The following is a 20852-nucleotide window of genomic DNA, read 5'->3' as shown; positions in this document are numbered from 1 at the left end:
ATGACAATACAATAATGTATATATGCAGTAGGGCTGGGCGATATGGCCTCTAAATGATATCGCGATATTTTTTGGCCATATCACGATACACGATATATATCGCGATATTTTGACATTTCCTCTAAAGCACTTAAAAATGCTTGATTTAACCCTTTGATGCATACAGTCACACCAATATGATGACTATAATAAGTCCCTGCAAAATATGTTTGCATTATTAAACCATGAAGATGCTTTAAAAAATTATTAAATGAAAATGTACTAAGAGTAGTCTACTGACACACTAATAAAAAAAATTATTTACATCTAAGACAATTTATATAAAAACTATTGGGTGCCTAAGACTTTTGCACAGTACTGTGTTTTCTATCCACTTTAGCCAAACACACACACATATATATATATATAGCATCCCCTTAACAATTGTGTGTATTGAGCTGTACTGTATTGTACCCATTCTGCAATCTGTTAATAAAGTTTTCAATCAATCAATCAAATATATCATCAACTATCCAGTTAGTATCATTGAATAGAGAGAGAGAGAGAGAGAGAGAGAGAGAGAGAGAGAGAGAGAGAGAGAGAGAGAGAGAGAGAGAGAGAGAGAGAGAGAGAGAGAGAGAGAGAGAGGAGAGAGAGAGAGAGAGAGAGATTGCGTTTTGAGCCTATAAGCTGCCGTAGGCGATGATGTCACACTCGAATGTAAACACAGGAAGTTGAACACACGGAGATTGAAACTGAATGCAAGAAATGAATAACCAATAAATATGAAGTTATCTTTAAACCTCTATTGTTAAGCGTCGTCAATATAACCCACCCCCTTTTCTCACTAATGGAACTAGTGTGTAGTGTCGTGGAGTCCGCTTTGAGTGCTTCCAGGGTTAGCAGCAAGAGCTAACGCTAGTTAGCTTAGCCTTATTTATGGTTTTAACTTAGCAGCTAACGTTAGCCCATTGCTTGCGTTGAAGGTCAGCGCTGGTCTGTGTAATGAAATTACAATTGCATGTCATTTAAGGTCCGCGTCTGTCTATAATGAAATGAGAGGAACGCTCTGCACTAAAGCAAGTCTCATCAGCCGCGACAACATATACTCGATGTTCACGATATAGTAATTTACTACATCTCACGTAGAACAGGCCGCGATACATCGAGTATACTCGATATATCGCCCAGCCCTAATATGCAGACATATACTTATAATTTCTATGTCCTCAAAAAAAGTATAATAAACAAAAAAGTGAAGAAGTAAGTCACTTAAAAAAGAAAAAAGAAAATAAAATAAAGGGCTAGTTAAGTTGAATCAGGTGTGCTGGTGGTGGAATTTAACAAATACATTGAACGGCTGGGGTGCTTCGAGGAGAGGATTGGGAAGCACTGCGAGTCTAGTCGATTTTGTGTTTTGAGCACAAAGTTCATCATAGATCTAGCCTCTTTATTTTGCTCTCAAAGTGCACCAGATTGATGCAGATTGTCCAGATTGAACTTTAAAATGTACAAGAAAATGCCCCCGGACCCCCCTAGAGGGGCAGAGGTTCACCCACCACAGTCTCACGAAATCCTGTGGGAAACACTGATACTGTGTACTGTGTACTGTAATCCACCAGTCAACTTGTCAAGGATGTGATCAGGACAACAGAGCAAAAAGGAGAGAAGCTGAGGAAAAGAACATCCTCTCTCGACTGTACGTACAAACAAATAGGAGTGTATCACACATCACTGGTTTATTGATCATTCAAACTAGATTTTGCCTTAGCCATAGAAAATGCACTAAGAGAAACAAAGTACTAAACAAAGTAGATAAATGCTCAGCACTTGCTGGTTCTTCCAGCATAGCAGGTACATGTTTGTTTAAGTGAATGCCAATATCCACCCAACCGTTTCCACAATAGCCGACATAATGGAATAATCAATGCATGGTAGGGATGCCCCGATCGATCGGCCACCGATCGTTATCGGCCGATAATCAGTATAAATATGCGATCGGGGAATTCCGATAATTAGTCATATTCGCCGATCGCGGAAACTGATCAAGTGGATATCTCACTCGCTTGTCTCAGACGCACAGGACCTGCAAACTGCTCCTCCTCCCTAGCCCCGCCCGTACCCGTGTAGAGTTTGTAAACACAGAGGAGGCGGACCTCCTCTGCTGAGTCTAGATAGTGCATTCGACCTGAGCTAACGTTAGCTACCTAGCTATCGTTACTGTTTAAACAAAATTACCCAGTCAACTATTCACTTTTAGTAGGCATTGTCTAACGGTATTTAGCCGGCTAGCTACTGATAGCTCCGGATATCAACAAATGCCCCAGAAGTCTAGTGGTCCATGTTGATATCTCCGTTAGCTTGCGTTAGCTGACGTTAGTTCACCGTTCAAAGCGAAATGTCCGATTGAACTAAATAGTTGTCTTAACGTCATCTAGCCGGCTAGCAGTAGCTACAGATAGCTCCTGATATCAATGTCTTATATCAATGTCTTATCAATGTCTTATAACATCTAGTCGGCCAGCTACCGATAGCTCCTGACATCAACAAACGCTCCACAAAGTCTAGTAGAGACGTGTATGCTACCTGTTAGCTCACGTTAGCGCAAGTTAGTTCACCGTTCAAAACGAAATGTCCCATTGAACTAAATAATTCACTGAGGCGTTGTATTAACGTTATATATCCGGCTAGCAGTAGCTACAGATAGCTCCTGATATCAATGTCTTATAACACTGATTCGATGCGTATTCGAGCTGAGGGCTTGCTGAGCACAGTTAAGTAACGTTATGCCAATAGGGTCCAGGTGCAGCGCCGAAGAATCCTGGCCATAGCTCTGCTCGAGGCTACTCGAGTATAGGTCCAGGTGCAGCTCCGGAGAATCCTGGCCGTAGCTGGAGGCTACTAGAGTACACACAGACAGTGGAGCTTGTTGCGTGGTGGCGATGTCTCGCAGATAATACAAGTACAAGTCTAATTATATAATATATATATTTTATTAAAAAAAAATTTTTTTATATAAAATAAGTTTTAATTTCTTTTTAATCAAAAACGATCGGTATCGGATCGGTATCGGCCGATATGGCTCACGACGATCGGTGATCGGTATCGGTGGCAAAAAACGTGATCGGGGCATCCCTAATGCATGGTTCTCTCGACTCCTGAGATGTCTAGGCTAATGGGTGAATTCGCTAAAACCTGGTCTAAGCAATATCTCAGAGATCAAGAAACACTGATGGTGTCATGTTGGCCCTTTAGCAGCTGGCTGTTTGTTTCCATTTGAGACAGAAAAGAAAAACGTTTCAATATTATCTATGAGATTCATCAGAATATAATTGGGTCCGTGCAATAAGACATATTAGGGGTGGGATTTGCCAGAGACCTCACAATATGATACTATCGCGATACTTGCGTCACGATACGATAGTATCGCGATACTGTTTTTTTTTCTGTATTTTTTTTAATTAAATTTAATTTATTACCTTTTTTCAGTAAGGTAAAACTTTGTCAACATGTTTTATCTAATCAAATAAAGTTCAGTCTGTTCATCTCACTTCAATAATTTTTATTGCAGAACATGGTATTTTCTCAAGCAGACAGATGTAAACACTGTAATCTGTGTTGCATGTACCTGACAAACTGAACTGTTTGTATTACAGTCATATTCCAACTTAACTGAATGCACATGTGTGTGTGTGGACTACTGTACTATTACAGGTATTGAAATGAACAATGCAACTTCCTTATACAAAAATAATAATAATAATAATTTTATGAATAATTAAATATCGATACTTGGCGTCCCTGTATCGATACAGTATCGCCACGCATCGAGATACTACTACGTATAGATTTTTTCCCCCACCCCTAAGACATATACTGTACCACTTTTTTAAGGTCGTGTATTTACAATGGTCCCCCCAGATGACATAACTTTCGCAAAGAGCATGATGTTGGAGCCATTTGAAAGATCAGAGAAAGGATTACACCTGTATCCCTCCATGTAACAATAGACAACGCTATATTAAATATTAAATATGAGATGTTGTTTGTTTGTTAATTGTGTGGCTGGAGCATAAAATGAGATAGAAGGTGTGGAGCTGGACATACAGACGAAGACCAGAAAGCTCATCCTTTCCTCACTGAACAGCACAAGCAGGGAGGCACTTTGCCCGGAATATGAGAGCAGCCTTCATCAAATCCATTTGCCTCTGGTCTTTGAGCAACACATGGATCAGAAGATCCGTGGCAAGAAAATATTCATTGTAGTTCATGAAACCGCTGATTGACACAGACCGCGAGTATGATCAGGTGAGTAGGGACTTGTGATCCCTGACACGACTAAAAGGCAGCTTCGTCTATTCGCACGCCGACGCTAGAAATTGTTATCATAGCCATGTAGCTACTGTGCTGAACTCTGACCCTTGCACCGGCTGGCGCGTTCAGACCGGGATTAATTGGTTCAGAACGTGACAAATCGGTGCTCAGCTGGCACCGGAAAATAGTTGTTTTTTCCTTGCGAACCGTGACGTCAACAGTGGGCGTGTCATATTCTAGGCTGTGAAGACAGTAAACGGGGGACTCAACCGATCCATTCAACAGGAAGCGATTTTCGACTGCTCTCAAAACGAGTTTAGATTTAAATGTATTGTTATGATACAGCACAAGTACAATACACCATCCAACCATAGTGGATAAAGAAATGCTCCAGAAATGCGTGGAGAAAGGCTTAGCGAGCCTCAACGCGCGAGCGCACACACAAAACCACACACGCACACTGTTTGAAATGAATCATTCCAGCAAAGTAGACTTCTATTATTCAAATTACTGTTTTAATGGGTATCATAGTAGTAAGTCCTACTGTAGAACATCACATATTAGCATGACATCTGATTTATTAATGCCAATGCTAAAAATTAGGGACAAGGGCAATTGGCACAAGTGTAAATGGTGGATTAGTCCCTCACAGTTAACATCTGATTGATTAGCTCAACTGGTAAGGCCACAGGTTCAAATCTCTTGCTTCCAAAAGTTTTTTTTTTAACGTTAATTAATTTATCCACTCTGGTTGGATGGTGTATTGTACTTGTGCTGTATAATGACAATACATTTTAATCGAATCTCATTTTGAAATCACTACCTGTTGAGTGGATCAGCATGGTGCAATGCCACACCTCCGAAGCTGTCTGCCACTGTTGTGTCCATAAGCAGCGTAGCGATTTCAAAATGAGATTCGATTCAAATGTATTGTCATTATACAGCACAAGTACAATACACCATCCAACCAGAGTGGATAAATTAATTAACGTAAAAAAAATAACTTTTGGAAGCAAGCGATTTGAACCTGTGACCATAGGATCCACAGCCAGTGGCCTTACCAGTTGAGCTAATCAATCAGATGTTAACTGCGAGTGACTAATCCATCATTTACACTTGTGCCAATTGCGTTTGTCCCTAATTTTTAGTATTGGCATTAATAAATCAGATGTCATGCTAATATGTCATGTTCTACAGTAGGACCATTAAAACAGTAATTTGAATAATAGAAGTCTACTTTGCTGGAATGATTCATTTCAAACGTATACAGTGCGTGTGTGCGTGCGTGTGCGCTCGTGCGTTGAGGCTCGCTAAGCCTTTCTCCGCGCATTATGTTTACCTCCGCCTGAGTAACGCCCCTGTTGGTGACAGAGACGGTGGAATGTTGGTTCTGCTTAAATGGGTGTAAACGCGGGCTGGTTCGCCAGAGAGCACCAAGGTTCAGAGGGTTCAGAACGGAGCTGGAGCTTGAACCGGAGCACGGGCGGTCTGAAAGGGCTAAGAGTGGGCCAGATGAAAAGTTCAAAATAGTAATTTAAGGGTCACCTTGTGGCAACAGATGCACATAATGTGACGTTTTAACGTTTACATTTATATTTGGTCATTTAACTGATGCTTTTATCCAAAGCGACTTACAATTGTGTACAACAAAACCTGCGAAATGATGCACTACTAACCTACAGGAGTGGTCCTCTAGTCTAGATAATAATATTCCAATCCAAAAATAATTTAAATGAAAACAAAGAAAGAATTTGTGAAAAGATTAAATAGATTTCATATGGTTCTACAGATGTGCTCATCACTGGTACAAGGAAATACTAGAGTGCAGCTCCCTGTGGAGCTTAAGCAGCCTCTCCTACTAACTCAGATTAGCGGCAAATTTTATGTTTTACATTTTTTTTCAACCGCTGTACTGAAAACATACTATGACTTTTGTGCATCATTACACCCCTACCTTTCATTTCAGGTTCAGGCCAGGGTATCATAGGCTATTTAGAACAGATATTGTGTTACGAAGGATCAGATTAAACCGAATATATATATTTATTTATTGATATATATTGAATAGTATTTGTATATCGTTTGATATCCCTTGTATATTCCTTGTACATATACACGGAATATCCCTTTAGCCTACTATAGCCCATAATAGTTCATTCTCTTATTGGACAAAAGGACCAGGCGCCAGGGGACCAGCCCCTGGCGTCAAGTTCAAAGGTACCGACGAGACATGTCCGTACTAGCCCCGGCCCCGCTCAGGGATAGGGCTACCGAAATGAGAGTGGCACTATTTGTTCACCGTGCATATAAATATGGCGCAAGTAAATGTAGAAGACCCTTAGTCCTTTACCCTTCTACCCAACTAAGTAACAGAACGTGAAGCCTCACCCACGATACCGCGTGCGGTGAAGTATGGCCTGTTTGGCCTTAGAATAGCATTGAGACCTCGTGCGAATTAATAGCTGAATTGTCAGAGTTTGGCACTGTACCGTCGAGTGCGACGTATTTCTATTAAGTAATAATAGTCTATCGTGTATGGTGCATCGTGCGGTTAGAGTTCTAAAGTGACCAGCATCTCCAACGCTTCCTCGTGTTATCTAGAGTCTTAACCAGGCTGGGCCGACCACATGGCGCCTTCATCCGAGGAGATCTAGACGAGGACAGAGGGACATGTACACTGGATTACCTACCCGACGACTGCTGAGCCCTATGCGGCTGGAATATATTTGCTTTGGTACTGTGATTTGTGGAGCGGATAATCGCCGACGCCTGTGAGTGTTGGATTTACCCCCGAGAGGAGTCAAGTTGAGTCGGCGCTCAGAGAGACTGAGGTCGCCTAGCTTCTTCTTCACTGTGGAGCTACAGCCTACAAGAGAACCAAGGTGTATTCATCTGCGGATCAAGAGTCTACTGCACTGTCTTCTGTACTTGAAGTCTCCCTAGATATCGTTGACCAGACGGTCTACTACCGACGGCTCTCCTACCCCCCCTACCGGCCTACAACCGGGAGGACCCCTTCCAGAATATCCTGCTATATCATTAAGTGTACCATAGATCTAATTCCCTAAGAGCCAGGTTGTATACTTGCTTCCTGCGTAACCAGAGATTGGACATTCAGTGTTGATTTGCCTACGAGTACTCATTTGCCTTACAAGTGCATTCAAATCATAAATGTAATAGTAAATATCATATGCAGGGCTCTACAGTGCGACCAAATTGCTCGCATATGCCCCTAAAAATATTTGTATGCGAACCGTAAAAATCAATTACGCGCACGCTGTGCGAATACAGATTATAGCCTCTCTCGTCTTTTTTTTCCTCCGCTGCGAGATCGTTAAAAAACTACAAGTCCCACATTGCACTCAAGCCAACGGTCCAATCACAGTAGAGTGAAGTGACTGGTTTCATGGGAAATAAAGCAAATGACCAAGATTCGGAAGCTCTCGTTTTGCTTGTTTACTTCCTGAAACTCCGCGATCAGGGCTCTCGTTTTCCGAGACACCAACTTATTATAGTCTCTCTCTTACCAATAGCAATAGATTTTAGAACACCTAGATTTATCGATAGCAATAGTAATATAACGTTAATGCAACAAAACGAATGCCTTGCTTTGTTAATCATAACGTTGATGCAGTAGCGTATGTCGGTGTGTTGGCTGTAACGGACATGACAATAACATAACGTGTACACATTAAAATTGCGATAATCTATTCTAACATTTTCAAATCGATGCAGTTGAATTTCCCCCTTAGGATCGATGCATTGTTACACCCCTACACCAAAGTCACTGGCCCACTGTGTATCTGTGTGTATAATAACTTGGCTAGCGTTATCAACAGCAGAGGTGGGCAATGGGTCCAGCTGCAGCGCCGGAGTGCAAGCGATGTGATGTAATTGGCAGACTCGACTGTCAATCAATGGTCTACCTGACACGCAAACTCAAACAATGTTTCTGTACTGGAGGTGTGATTGATTGAAAACTTTATTAACAGATTGCAGAATGGGTACAATACAGTACAGCTCAATACACACAATTGTTAAGGGGATGCAGACCAGAGAAAGACTTTCGTCTTGTTTACATCAGGGTCCCCCATTTTCAATTAATCAGGAAAGTGTACAGTAGGAAAGTGTACAGTATTTCAATAGGCAACCCTGAAAGGATTATTTTTCTAGAAGAGCAACACAGCCAAAACATAAGCATTGTATGCATAAAAGGGGCTACAGTTAAGTGACTGAACCTTTTGTAGCAGTAGTTTGATTTGATAGTTTATTTGATAGGGACAGCACATGTTAATGAACATCAAGTGCAAAATACAAAATGTAAACATGCAGGGTTGTAGCAAGAGCTAATTTACACACATGCACGCACAGTACAAATATACATTTATTTAAAAAAAATAAAAATAAACTCTGTTACTTGAAATATTTTCACTGTGCTCCTAAATATTTTTGGGTGCTCCTAAATTTCTTTGTGTGCTCCTAAATTTTTTCATTTAGGAGCACCTGTGCCCCTAGTGAAAAAGGTTAGCGTAGAGCCCTGATATGTACCTTTTGCTATATTAAATATTTGATTATTACCTTTGTGTGGAACCGATTTCATTGTGGGAAAGTGTTCATCATATTTAGATATCGTGTACTGTATGGCCAGTAGTTAAAGTACATAAAGCGGTAGTGGTTTAATGATACCATACTTATCAATACAGTCAGGGAATTGTACCCCTCAGTTACAATTGGTCCTTCGAGCCGGAGGGTAATTAGTGTAATATTAATATAGTGGTATTAATATTGAAATGGCCTATGATGAACACTCCACGAAACGGTCCTCCTAAAGTAGAACGCCTGCAGCGTAGACGGCAGCCACCTCAGTACTTAGAGGATTACGCTGCCAGTATACTACCTAGCCTTCTACAAACGGTAAACGCGGTAAAAGTAGAAAGTAAAATTATGTCCGACCCTATCAACCAGGATACCCCGACCACAGAGGCCCTAGTGGGTTCTAATGTAACTGACCAAGCTCACGGTGGGGACCAGGAGGGAACTGACACGACTTTACCCCCCGCCAAGACCGAAGAAGTAGTCCCCCAAGAGCTCCGGGAGGAAGACAACCCTCCAGAGATGGAACTCTGCACGGAACAAGATGAGGAGAGCGCCGAGGATAGAGCTCCAGGACTCCCCGCAGGGGAACGCATCCCCAACGGGTACTGCCAGGAGCGGATCACCTCAACCAGCGTCTTCCCCCAGCGAGGCGGAGAGGATGCTGGCACAGGTGTTCCTCGCCAGCCTAGCAGCCTCTACGGAGCGTGATCGACTCCAAGCACAGACGCTTAGCGAGCGCGAACCACGGTGGCCTACTTGCGTGCCCGAGAGGAGGGAGGAGAAATACACTGCTTTCATCCTGGCTCGCTCAAGAATAGCCCCACGAAAGCAACAATCTATCCCGCGTCTAGAGCTCTGCGCAGCCCTAGCAGGAGCGCAGCTCGCCACGTTAATCCAACGTGAACTCACCATCCCGGTGCAAAGAACAATCTTGTGGTCAGACTCCACGACAGTACTCACATGGATCCGGTCTGATTCGTGCAGATACAAGGTCTTCGTGGGAGTCAGAGTCACCGAGATTCAAGAGTTAACAGAAGTAGCGAGCTGGAGGTATGTGGACACCAAACACAACCCAGCTGACGTCATCACCCGGGGAATGTCCCTGGATGACCTCACCCGTCACAACCTCTACAGTGACGGGCCAGAGTTCCTCAAGCTCCCGGAAGAAGAGTGGCCTACACCCACCCCACGGGAGGCGAGTAAAGAGGAGGCCGAAAACAAGAAACCTATGTTCTGTGGATTGAACACACTCGTCTCCACAGACCCCGACATAGACGATTGCCTCACCCTACAGAGTGCGCAGCTAAAGACATTTCTGTGGCACCACCCAGAGGTTCAGCCCACGACTGACATTTCAGCAGCTGACTACGAAGAAGCAGAACTTCTTCTACTACAACGAGCCCAGAGAGACTCGTTCCCCGATGAGCTAGCCTGTCTACAGGGAGCAAAGCCCGTCCCATCAGACAGCAGACTGCTCCACCTAGCCCCCGAGAGCGACGCCCATAATCTCATCAGAGTGGGTGGTCGTCTGCGGAGAGCCCCAGACTTACCGGATGACGTCAAGTACCCGATAGTCTTGAACAGCCGACACAAGGTCACAGAGCTGATCATAAAGAAATACGACGAGGATGTGCACCACGCAGGGGCAGAGAGAGTCTTCGCGGAGATCAGACGTCGTTATTGGATACTGCAAGGGAGAGAAGCAGTGCGGCGCTTCCAGCGAACCTGTCTAGACTGTCGTAAGTGGCGAGCCCAACCCAGTATACCCCGGATGGCTGACCTACCTCCCTGTCGCCTCCGACTCGGCGACAAGCCTTTTCACTCCACCGGTATGGACTGTTTCGGCCCGCTGTATATAAAGAGAGGAAGAGGAACCGAGAAGCGGTGGGGTATTGTATTCAAATGCATGACCACCAGAGCGATACATATCGAACTCCTTCCAACCATGAGCACAGACTCATTCCTTATGGCCTTCCGAAGATTCCCATCACGGAAAGGAAAACCGTCTACATTATTGTCTGATCACGGGACAAACTTCAAAGGCGGAGAAAGAGAGCTGAGAGAGAGCTTCCAAGCTATGGGCCCAGAACTTAAGACCCACCTCGCTCCATCCCAGATTGACTTCCAGTTTAATCCCCCGAACGCACCTCACTTCGGTGGAACTTGGGAATGAGAAGTACGTTCTATAAAGACAGCCCTGTACGCCGTGCTTGGGGCCCAGACCGTGGCGGAAGAAGTCTTAATGACAGTCCTCACGGAGATCGAGGGAGTATTGAACTCAAAGCCCCTCGGTTACGTCTCAAGTGATGTAGCAGATGTCGACCCAGTCACCCCCAACACACTCTTGATGGGGCGGCTGGACCCCGCGCTACCCCAGACAATGTACAGGCCTGAAGAAGCGAACGGCCGAAGAATGTGGAGGTACAGTCAAGTACTGGCTGACAAGTTTTGGAACAGCTTCCTACTCCACTACCTACCGTCTCTACAGACCCGCCAGAAATGGGTGAAAGAGAGAGACAATTTGACAGAAGGAACAGTCGTCATGATTATCGACCAGTCACTACCCAGAGCTATGTGGCCGGCTGGCCGCGTAAGCAAAGTGATCACCGGTGCCGATGGAAAGGTCCGAGCAGCTGAAGTGCTCGTCCAAGGGCGGACCTACACCCGACCCGTGGCGAGGCTAATAGAACTGCCAAGGCTCCCCGATACTATCGATGACGACCATGACCCCATGACTTTGTGAACTGACTGACCCTCACAGCGGACATTGAGTAGTGGACAGTGCGGTTAATCTGTCTCTGCTTAGCTAATTAGGTGGGACTAATTAGGGGGCGGCTGTTACGAAGGATCAGATTAAACCGAATATATATATTTATTTATTGATATATATTGAATAGTATTTGTATATCGTTTGATATCCCTTGTATATTCCTTGTACATATACACGGAATATCCCTTTAGCCTACTATAGCCCATAATAGTTCATTCTCTTATTGGACAAAAGGACCAGGCGCCAGGGGACCAGCCCCTGGCGTCAAGTTCAAAGGTACCGACGAGACATGTCCGTACTAGCCCCGGCCCCGCTCAGGGATACGGCTACCGAAATGAGAGTGGCACTATTTGTTCACCGTGCATATAAATATGGCGCAAGTAAATGTAGAAGACCCTTAGTCCTTTACCCTTCTACCCAACTAAGTAACAGAACGTGAAGCCTCACCCACGATACCGCGTGCGGTGAAGTATGGCCTGTTTGGCCTTAGAATAGCATTGAGACCTCGTGCGAATTAATAGCTGAATTGTCAGAGTTTGGCACTGTACCGTCGAGTGCGACGTATTTCTATTAAGTAATAATAGTCTATCGTGTATGGTGCATCGTGCGGTTAGAGTTCTAAAGTGACCAGCATCTCCAACGCTTCCTCGTGTTATCTAGAGTCTTAACCAGGCTGGGCCGACCACATGGCGCCTTCATCCGAGGAGATCTAGACGAGGACCGAGGGACATGTACACTGGATTACCTACCCGACGACTGCTGAGCCCTATGCGGCTGGAATATATTTGCTTTGGTACTGTGATTTGTGGAGCGGATAATCGCCGACGCCTGTGAGTGTTGGATTTACCCCCGAGAGGAGTCAAGTTGAGTCGGCGCTCAGAGAGACTGAGGTCGCCTAGCTTCTTCTTCACTGTGGAGCTACAGCCTACAAGAGAACCAAGGTGTATTCATCTGCGGATCAAGAGTCTACTGCACTGTCTTCTGTACTTGAAGTCTCCCTAGATATCGTTGACCAGACGGTCTACTACCGACGGCTCTCCTACCCCCCCTACCGGCCTACAACCGGGAGGACCCCTTCCAGAATATCCTGCTATATCATTAAGTGTACCATAGATCTAATTCCCTAAGAGCCAGGTTGTATACTTGCTTCCTGCGTAACCAGAGATTGGACATTCAGTGTTGATTTGCCTACGAGTACTCATTTGCCTTACAAGTGCATTCAAATCATAAATGTAATAGTAAATATCATATGTACCTTTTGCTATATTAAATATTTGATTATTACCTTTGTGTGGAACCGATTTCATTGTGGGAAAGTGTTCATCATATTTAGATATCGTGTACTGTATGGCCAGTAGTTAAAGTACATAAAGCGGTAGTGGTTTAATGATACCATACTTATCAATACAGTCAGGGAATTGTACCCCTCAGTTACATATTGCATGGGGACATTTTCATAGCTACTCAGCCTTGCAGAGCAGAGGAAATAAGAAATTCTTCAGGTTCTCAGGCTAATTGTGGTGGTGACAGGCTTGGAGAGGTTAGACACACACTGTCGGTCAGCAGCAGAAGAGAGTGTGCACACACACTACACAACAAGCACTGTTAATGTTACAGTGTCAGGCTGGGGAAAGCTATTTGTGGTGGGCCTGTCTGATATTGTGGTGGATGACCACAAACAGATCAGCATACGTTCTACAGAAACACTCCACTCTGGACAGATCTGTGTGTGGGAAACACCAGCATATGTTCTACAGAAACACTGTCTGGATCACTGGATGAGCCTGGATTCTCAACACTGCAAAGCTTTTGACCCATTTGATATCATCTGGGGCTCAATTTTGACAACACAAAATCAGTAAGAGAGTGAACGGGCTTACACAACACGCACACCCTCTTACTGTCAATCAAAGTACACAAAGATGGATGCATAAAAACCCTCAGCAAAAGTGTTTGTTTGCCCAAGGTACCTCGAGTTGCCAAAATACATTGGCGTTCTATGAATAATCAAAGTGCTATTCCTCTTATGGGTTTGTAATAGTATGGAGGGCAAAGCAGGACAGACTACAAACTGAAAACATTTACGCAAGAACACTCATGCTATTCATCTTGACATAGACTTTTTTATATACATCAGGGTTTTATTGTGAAACGCCACCACAGTTGCTTGCAGGTCAAACATGCATCTTCCATTGCATACATTGGAAAACTAAGGAGGAGCTTTATCAAAAGAAAACAGATGTGATATGGGAAACTATCACTCACCGCAAACAAATCCAACACTTCCCATTTCCAGCATAACACAGCCTCATAAGACAGACCCATCATTTTAACCCTTTGTAGTCTTCTTGGCAACATTAAAGCAGCTCTAAACGTCTGAACTTTAGTCTCTGCTCCACAGCGCGTGGACAAGATTAGGGGTGCAAATAAACAGTGTAATTGGTAACTAACCGGATGGCCTGGACTTTGCTTTGAGAGTCAAAAGTGGAGGTAGAGAAGTGGAAACGTACCGCTCTTTCTGGACCTCCGTGCATTCATACTCAAGGAAAACGATCTGCCGGGGGTAGTGGCCACACACTTCTCCGTTGGTGTTGTGGATGACACTGTACTTGTAGTCTCTGCCAAAGAGCTCCAAGCAGCGCTTTTCAATTTCCTCCATCTGAGTAAAACAAAGATAAAGTTTTGATGTTAGTGGTTTAAAAATAACTTAATTGTCCACCTGGTAGACTACCATAAGTCATAAAATGTACATGACTGAAAAGCAACGGACACAAAAGCTACCACATTGCCATCAAACATAGTTGATCAGTTGCTTCTCTGAAGTTTTGGATTACTGGCATTCATGATGTGGCCCCAGTCAAGCTACTCAAGTAGCTACTTGCTTTGTGGCACCTACACTACATGACAGACTACACACTACATGGCATAAGGTTTGTGACTCATGTCATGTGTACAATCATGCATGGTGTTGATAAAGGGTTAACAATATTAAAGTGGTGCTTTGTGGCATACTGGCATGTTGCCAGGTTACAGTCCAACCCAAGTCACAGGTTGTTGTTTAGGCTACTTGGTGATGTTCCAAGGGATTGGTAAACTATAGCAAACTACATGGGGGCAGCTAGTCTAAAGTTTATAGTCTTGTAACCGGAATGTTAAAGTGATTTTACTGTGCAGCTCCCAGGTGTGAATGTGCCTAAACTGTTTGTGTTGTTGTGTGGTGCACCGTGCTGCTCGGGCGAATCCATACCGGCATTAGGTAAATAATACACAACATATCTATGACAGTAGTAGTAACTGTCAATAGACGCACCCATATGAGGGGGAAAAACACTCACCCGAGGGGTGACTTCTTTTGCTCTGTACTGTGTCTTCGAAAACAAATCTATCAGATCGGATATCTCCTCGCTCCTTCTGCCCGTCGGCCCCGCGAGGCTCCCGGACGACTCGGAGGGGGAAGCGGCCATCATCGCGCCGCGACCCGTGTTGGCCTCTATCCGAACTCGGCCTCCTTCAAACACCGCAGAACCTTGTCCTTGTGAACGGGAGGACCCACGAGGCCATCCCTTCCCAGCCAGTTTCTTCCTGACTGCCCGCTTGAGGGGGCCGGAGCCGGGAACTCCTCCTGAATTCAGGACAACGGCGAGCGGACACCCCTCAACAAACAGCCTGTTAGCCGGCCAGCAGGACTAGCCAACCTCGCCGCCTGGAGACACGGGGCTGCTGCTGCTGCTGTGTGGAGCTACTGTAGCGTGGCTAGCTGCCCTGGCGAGCTCAGATGCAAAGCAAGACTTCCAGGAGGATATAGCACGATACAAGTAGAAACGTGCATCAACCACACGAAGCGTAGAGACCCTTTAAACCAACAGCAGTGGAGACCGCTCCCACGTCACGTTCGAGTCGCGCCGTTGATCAACAAAAGCCACGCGCCTCGACCACAGGAAACCTCGGGGACTCCTTCTGGCCTGCCTCGCGTTTCCTCAATGTCACGTCTTCATCTCGTCTCCGTTATCCTCGGTAGTGTCCAAATGATATACATGCATGTGGCACAATAATCAAATCCCCTGGTGACTGGACTTTGAAACAGTATCCGTTGTTCTTGATCAAAATCACACGACTGGAAAGTGTTGCAATCTGTGAACTGTCTCAAGGTAAGTGGTAAACAGGAAGTTGACGATAACACGTGACAGGCATCGCTCCCACTTCCTAAAATGACGTGGTTCTGCCATTAGTAAACAAAAAGGCTTGAATAATCAAATTGTCTAAAATAAATTAGATTAGATTATATTCAAATATATTGTCATGTATAGCACAAGTACAGTACAACGAAAATAAATTGGCATCCAACCAGAGTGCAAGGTAACAGACAGTAGCCTACATTGCATAACAATATGATTTTGAAGCATGCAGGAACATTTTATGCAACAATGGAGCACAACCTAGTACAAATTGCAAAAGAAGCAAACTCTGAGAACTGATTTTGTATCTTCAATATGTCCTGAGTGAGGGGAAAAAAGTCCCAAGGAATTCCATGGGGGGGGGGGGGGGTTTGAAAATGACCCAAATATAATCATATGAAAAACGTAGGTTATCCTACTATAACCCTAGTTATATGATTACTGGCAAAGCGTCTTGCTTCGCCTATTGGACTATTATGCTCCAGTGGCGAATCCTTGTGGAAGCCAACGGAAGCCATGCCTCCCTATATTCATATCAATTCATATCAAATTATGAAATATGAAAAAAAAAAAAATTAAAATATAATTTTTTTTTAATATAGTTTACATTCTTTTTCATCTGTGCATCTGTGTTTTTTTTTTTTTTTTTTTAATGTCTCCCTCTTCTCCTTCTCACTCCCTCTAACACACTGTCAGACTGTGCTCACTACTGCAGCTAGTATAGGAGAGAAGCAGTGGGTAGGTCTCTTTCTCCAGGCTTCCAGCATTATAGAGTGAGTCCAAACTCCAAATCCGATCCTAGCCAATCAGATTCGAGCTGACTGCCACTGTGCCACACCCTAAAAGTTTAAAACGGAGCTGGGAGGAAGACGTTCAGCATAATGTTCCACCTGGAGGCGGGGCAGGTCAGAAGTTCACGTTTCCACCTGACTACCTAACGTGACATCCCATTAGTACTGAGGACCAGCGCAGAGCACACCACTGTGGATATTATGATTTAACAAATCTATCTGGCAAGAGGAGGACCACATTATTGACCAGGTAAGAACTGAGCAGCCTGACTAAGGACTAACTAACGTTATCAGGCAAGCTTGTATACCCTTTCATGACTGCAATGCAAGCCAGGGGCTGGAATACGCAGTAATTTATTCCTCCGTAGTAGCCAGGTTAATGTGCACCATCAAGCACTGCTTAAAAGCTAGCGGTGGGTCCAAAATATATCGGATATAAATGTCAAAGGTACCCAGCGTTCTATTAGGGTTTCACACACAGATGCGGCGGGGTTTGAAAGCTCGGCGTTGCTAATAAACATTTTAAATCATTTTTATAAACGAGTAAAACTGAGGCTGAAATGACTGCTTCCGCATTTTACAGTAGGAGCGCTCTGATGGCTGGGCGCGCGGCGCAACAGACACGTGAATGAATGAATGAATGAATGAGAACTTTATTTAACAGATTGCAGAATGGGTACAATACAGTACGGCTCAATACACACAATTGTTAAGGGGATGCAGACCAGAGAAATACGTTTGTCTTGTCACGTTTGTCTAATAGACAGTCATATTCTCTCCCGGTGTTCTGCGGAATCCTACTCCCGAGTCCCTCCTCGAAAACAACACCGGCCGTATGTATATTTCTCTCCCACCCACCCACCCCCTCCTAATGTACAGTCCCCTCCCCATCATATGTATATACTCTGTCAGGATCTAGGGGTAACAGTACTGTATATTTGATGTCATGATGTCTTGTATGTCATAAATGTCACTAGTATGAATTGAAAATGGGGGACCCTGATGTAAACAAGACAAACGTCTTTCTCTGGTCTGCATCCCCTTATACAATTGTGTGTATTGAGCCGTACTGTATTGTACCCATTCTGCAATCTGTTAAGAAAGTTTGACTGGCCGCCGAGCCATACTGTAGTGTACATGGTGACTACTTGACTAAAAAAAAAAAAAAAAAAAAAAAAAATATTAATAAAAATATTTAATACATTTTTTTTAATAATTTTTTTTGGCTTCCCCTGTTATTTTACCCACGCGACGCCACTGTTATGCTCGTGCCTATGGTGCACATTGAAAAAAACGTTCATGCACCTTACATCCATAGATATCTTCTATGCTTACATCTACCTAGCCACACCCACTTCCGGTAGTATATAAACGGTGTAGTGGCTATAGTGCGGTGGCTTAGCACCAGATTTGAGAAGGATGTGGACAAAAGCACCAAATTTTTCCGACTTCTACCAATCTTGTACACCTTCCAAGTTACCGTCGTCGTCCTCATCCATTAATTGATTCATCTTATTCATGTGACCAGTTAGTTGACCTAACTTAGCTCTCCTCTTATTGATGGCCTGACGGACATCTTCCTCATAGACCCTTTGTGTCATCTCAACCTTCTTAGGTTCCAACATTTTGTTGTTATCCTTCTTTCAGCGCTCCAGTAGTTTGTGTTGATTCCTTTTTCCTCTTGGAACAGAGTTTTCTTACTAATATGAGGGCCGACGTTCCACACTACTGGTTAAAGTTGCTTACTCGTGAGTAGTACGTTTGTTGATAAAGAAAAATAATGTCCACAGCCGCTCCAGTGTAAAACAAAGATATCCAAATGGTTTATTTCTCTTCCACAGCGAAGTCTTTCTTTACAGAAGTGGTCCTAAAGCTACTTTCCTAAATATTCACGTCACTACTACAAGGTAAGAAAACTGTATTTTCCCAGTCTCCAAAATCACAGCCGACTCGACACATGAAAATTCCTCCACACTGGAAAGCCGTAAATCAACTTGCCGGCTCTTTCCACAGCAAAACGGTAGGCTTGGCACCTTGGTTGAGAAATGCAGGCTTCAGTCTATGTTGTTTAGTCTATCTGTTCAGTCCTGTTCAGTCCTGTTTCAAGCTACACACTGCCTGTTCTTTCTTCTTCTTTCTTTTTTTTGAATTTCCGGCAGAGTAGACGCATCGTGGCGTATTACTGCCCTCCGCAATTCTTTTTATGGGCTCTCATCTTCTTCTTCTTCTTCTTCTTATTTGAATTTCCGGCAGTGTAGACGCATCGTGGCGTATTACTGCCCTCCACAATTCTTGCTTCGCCCACACTTGAGAAAGTTTAGACTCCTCTTCTTCTTCTCATCTTCAAAACACATTTCTATCGTCTCTGTCTCCTTCTTCTCTGCTCCTCTTGTCATACAATCACAATACAAACATCATCTCCTCTCTTGGAGGGCCCCCCCAAGAGGGGGAACCCTCCATCTCATCGCCACCAATGAGATCTTGAGAGAATTCACTGCCTGTTCTTCTTCTTCTTCTTATTTGAATTTCCGGCAGTGTAGACGCATCGTGGCGTATTACTGCCCTCCGCAATTCTTGCTTCGCCCACACTTGAGAAAGTTTACACTCCTCTTCTTCTTCTTCTCATCTTCAAAACACATTTCTATCGTCTCTGTCTCCTTCTTCTCTGCTCCTCTTGTCATACAATCACAATACAAACATCATCTCCTCTCTTGGAGGGCCCCCCCAAGAGGGGGAACCCTCCTCCACTGTGGACTATATATAGAGACACAAATGTTCTAGAATGTTCGGTTATGACATCATACAGTGACATCACAAATGTTCCAGAACGTTCGATCATGACATCATACTGTGACATCACAAATGTAGAACGTTCAGTCATGACATCATACTGTGACATCACAAATGTTCTAGAATGTTCTATTATGACAAATAAGACTGTTCAATGACTTTATCTAAATCCAATCAATATTCCTAATGCCGTTTCAATGTAAGGTTATAAAAATAAACATATAAACATTCATATAATACAATAACCTAAATATAGCTTTGGCTCCTCCACCATCTGCCATGCTCTTGGGAAAGACAAGTCCACAGCACTTCCCATCTTCCATTCATACATGGGCTGTGACACAACTTCAACATTTTGCGGGAAGGGGAAGAAGTCTGCATGGGTGGCTTGGAATGCCTACCCTCAAGTCACAGAGGCCTTCAACTTCATGGCAGAAAATCCATTTACTCCTGTGACCATAGAAGCCCAGCACTTTCACCTTCTGGAGCGCTTTACCATCATCCTCTATGACAAGACTAGTGAATTGAAACCTGTCGATGAAGCACGGCGAGTGTCAAAGAAACAGATCCATGGAACACATTCCACCTACCCAAGATGCACTTCTGCAACATGTAAAGCGAATTGCTTACCAGTCTGGGATCTGGGCGATGTCTGACCTGGCCCAACAGCCGGCACCCAGTCCTGAAGGATGGGGATGGACCTTGGATGGAGAGTTCAAGTTCAAGTTCAAGTTCTTTAATAGTTGTCATACAGAAGTACAGAATACTTTCATACAAAATGCTTCTTACTGTTACGCTCCAGAGACTGTGCTAGACAAGATAGTATCAAATAACATAATAACATAATATAGCATGAATTTAGAAGAAGAAAATGAGGTCACAGTGTTCGGTATAGACATATGTACAATGTTCTGAGTTACCATATAATATACAATACACAATACTATGCAGTGTACTAATGTACAGTACTATCTAGTGCAAAGCAGAAATGGGATGAGGTACAATTTTAGGTACAATTTACAGTAAGGTGTACGAGTTGTAGTGCAATCCTTCATCCATAAATATAAAGTGTGGGGAGTGGGTGCTACAGTGTGTTTGTTTAAAGTGGGTGTGTGCTATAAAGTGTGTGGAGTGGGTGCTACAGTGTGTTTGTTTAAAGTGAGTGTGTGCGTGTGGATGTGTGTGCTATGTGCGTTTGGTGGTTGTTGTTGTGTAGTGTTCATTCATTGTTCGTTTAGCAGCCTGATGGCCTGGGGATAGAAGCTACTTCTGAGTCTTTCTGTGCTCGCCTTGAGACTCCTGTATCGCTTGCCTGACCGCAGCAGTTCGAAGAGGCAGTTGTTTGGGTGACTGGAGTCTTTAATGATTCTCTTAGCCTTGCCCTTGCAACGCTTGTAGTAAATGTTCTGGAGGGTGGGGAGCCCCCCTCCAATTGTG

General features: G+C 43.9%; 1 protein-coding gene across 2 annotated transcripts in view; it reads right to left on the bottom strand.

Moving 5' to 3' along the window:
• The window catches only part of mtmr14 (myotubularin related protein 14), a 135610-nt gene extending 119811 nt beyond the window's left edge, over window positions 1-15799 (bottom strand). For both annotated transcript variants that reach the window (XM_084316735.1, XM_084316736.1), the window contains exons 1-2: window positions 14995-15799; window positions 14170-14318 (exon numbers count right to left, since the gene is read on the bottom strand). In XM_084316735.1, coding sequence (XP_084172861.1) covers window positions 14170-14318; window positions 14995-15126 — 281 coding nt within the window. In that variant the 5' untranslated portion in view covers window positions 15127-15799. The remainder of the gene's footprint in view (window positions 1-14169; window positions 14319-14994) is intronic.
• Window positions 15800-20852: the final 5053 nt, after the last annotated feature.

This window comes from Notolepis coatsorum (assembly GCF_963971535.1).
Source record: "Notolepis coatsorum genome assembly, chromosome: 6".
In the NCBI taxonomy this organism is placed as follows: Eukaryota; Metazoa; Chordata; class Actinopteri; order Aulopiformes; family Paralepididae; genus Notolepis; species Notolepis coatsorum.
The sequence above is the reverse complement of the archived record's forward strand: the minus strand, read 5'-3'. Positions and strand labels throughout refer to the sequence as shown.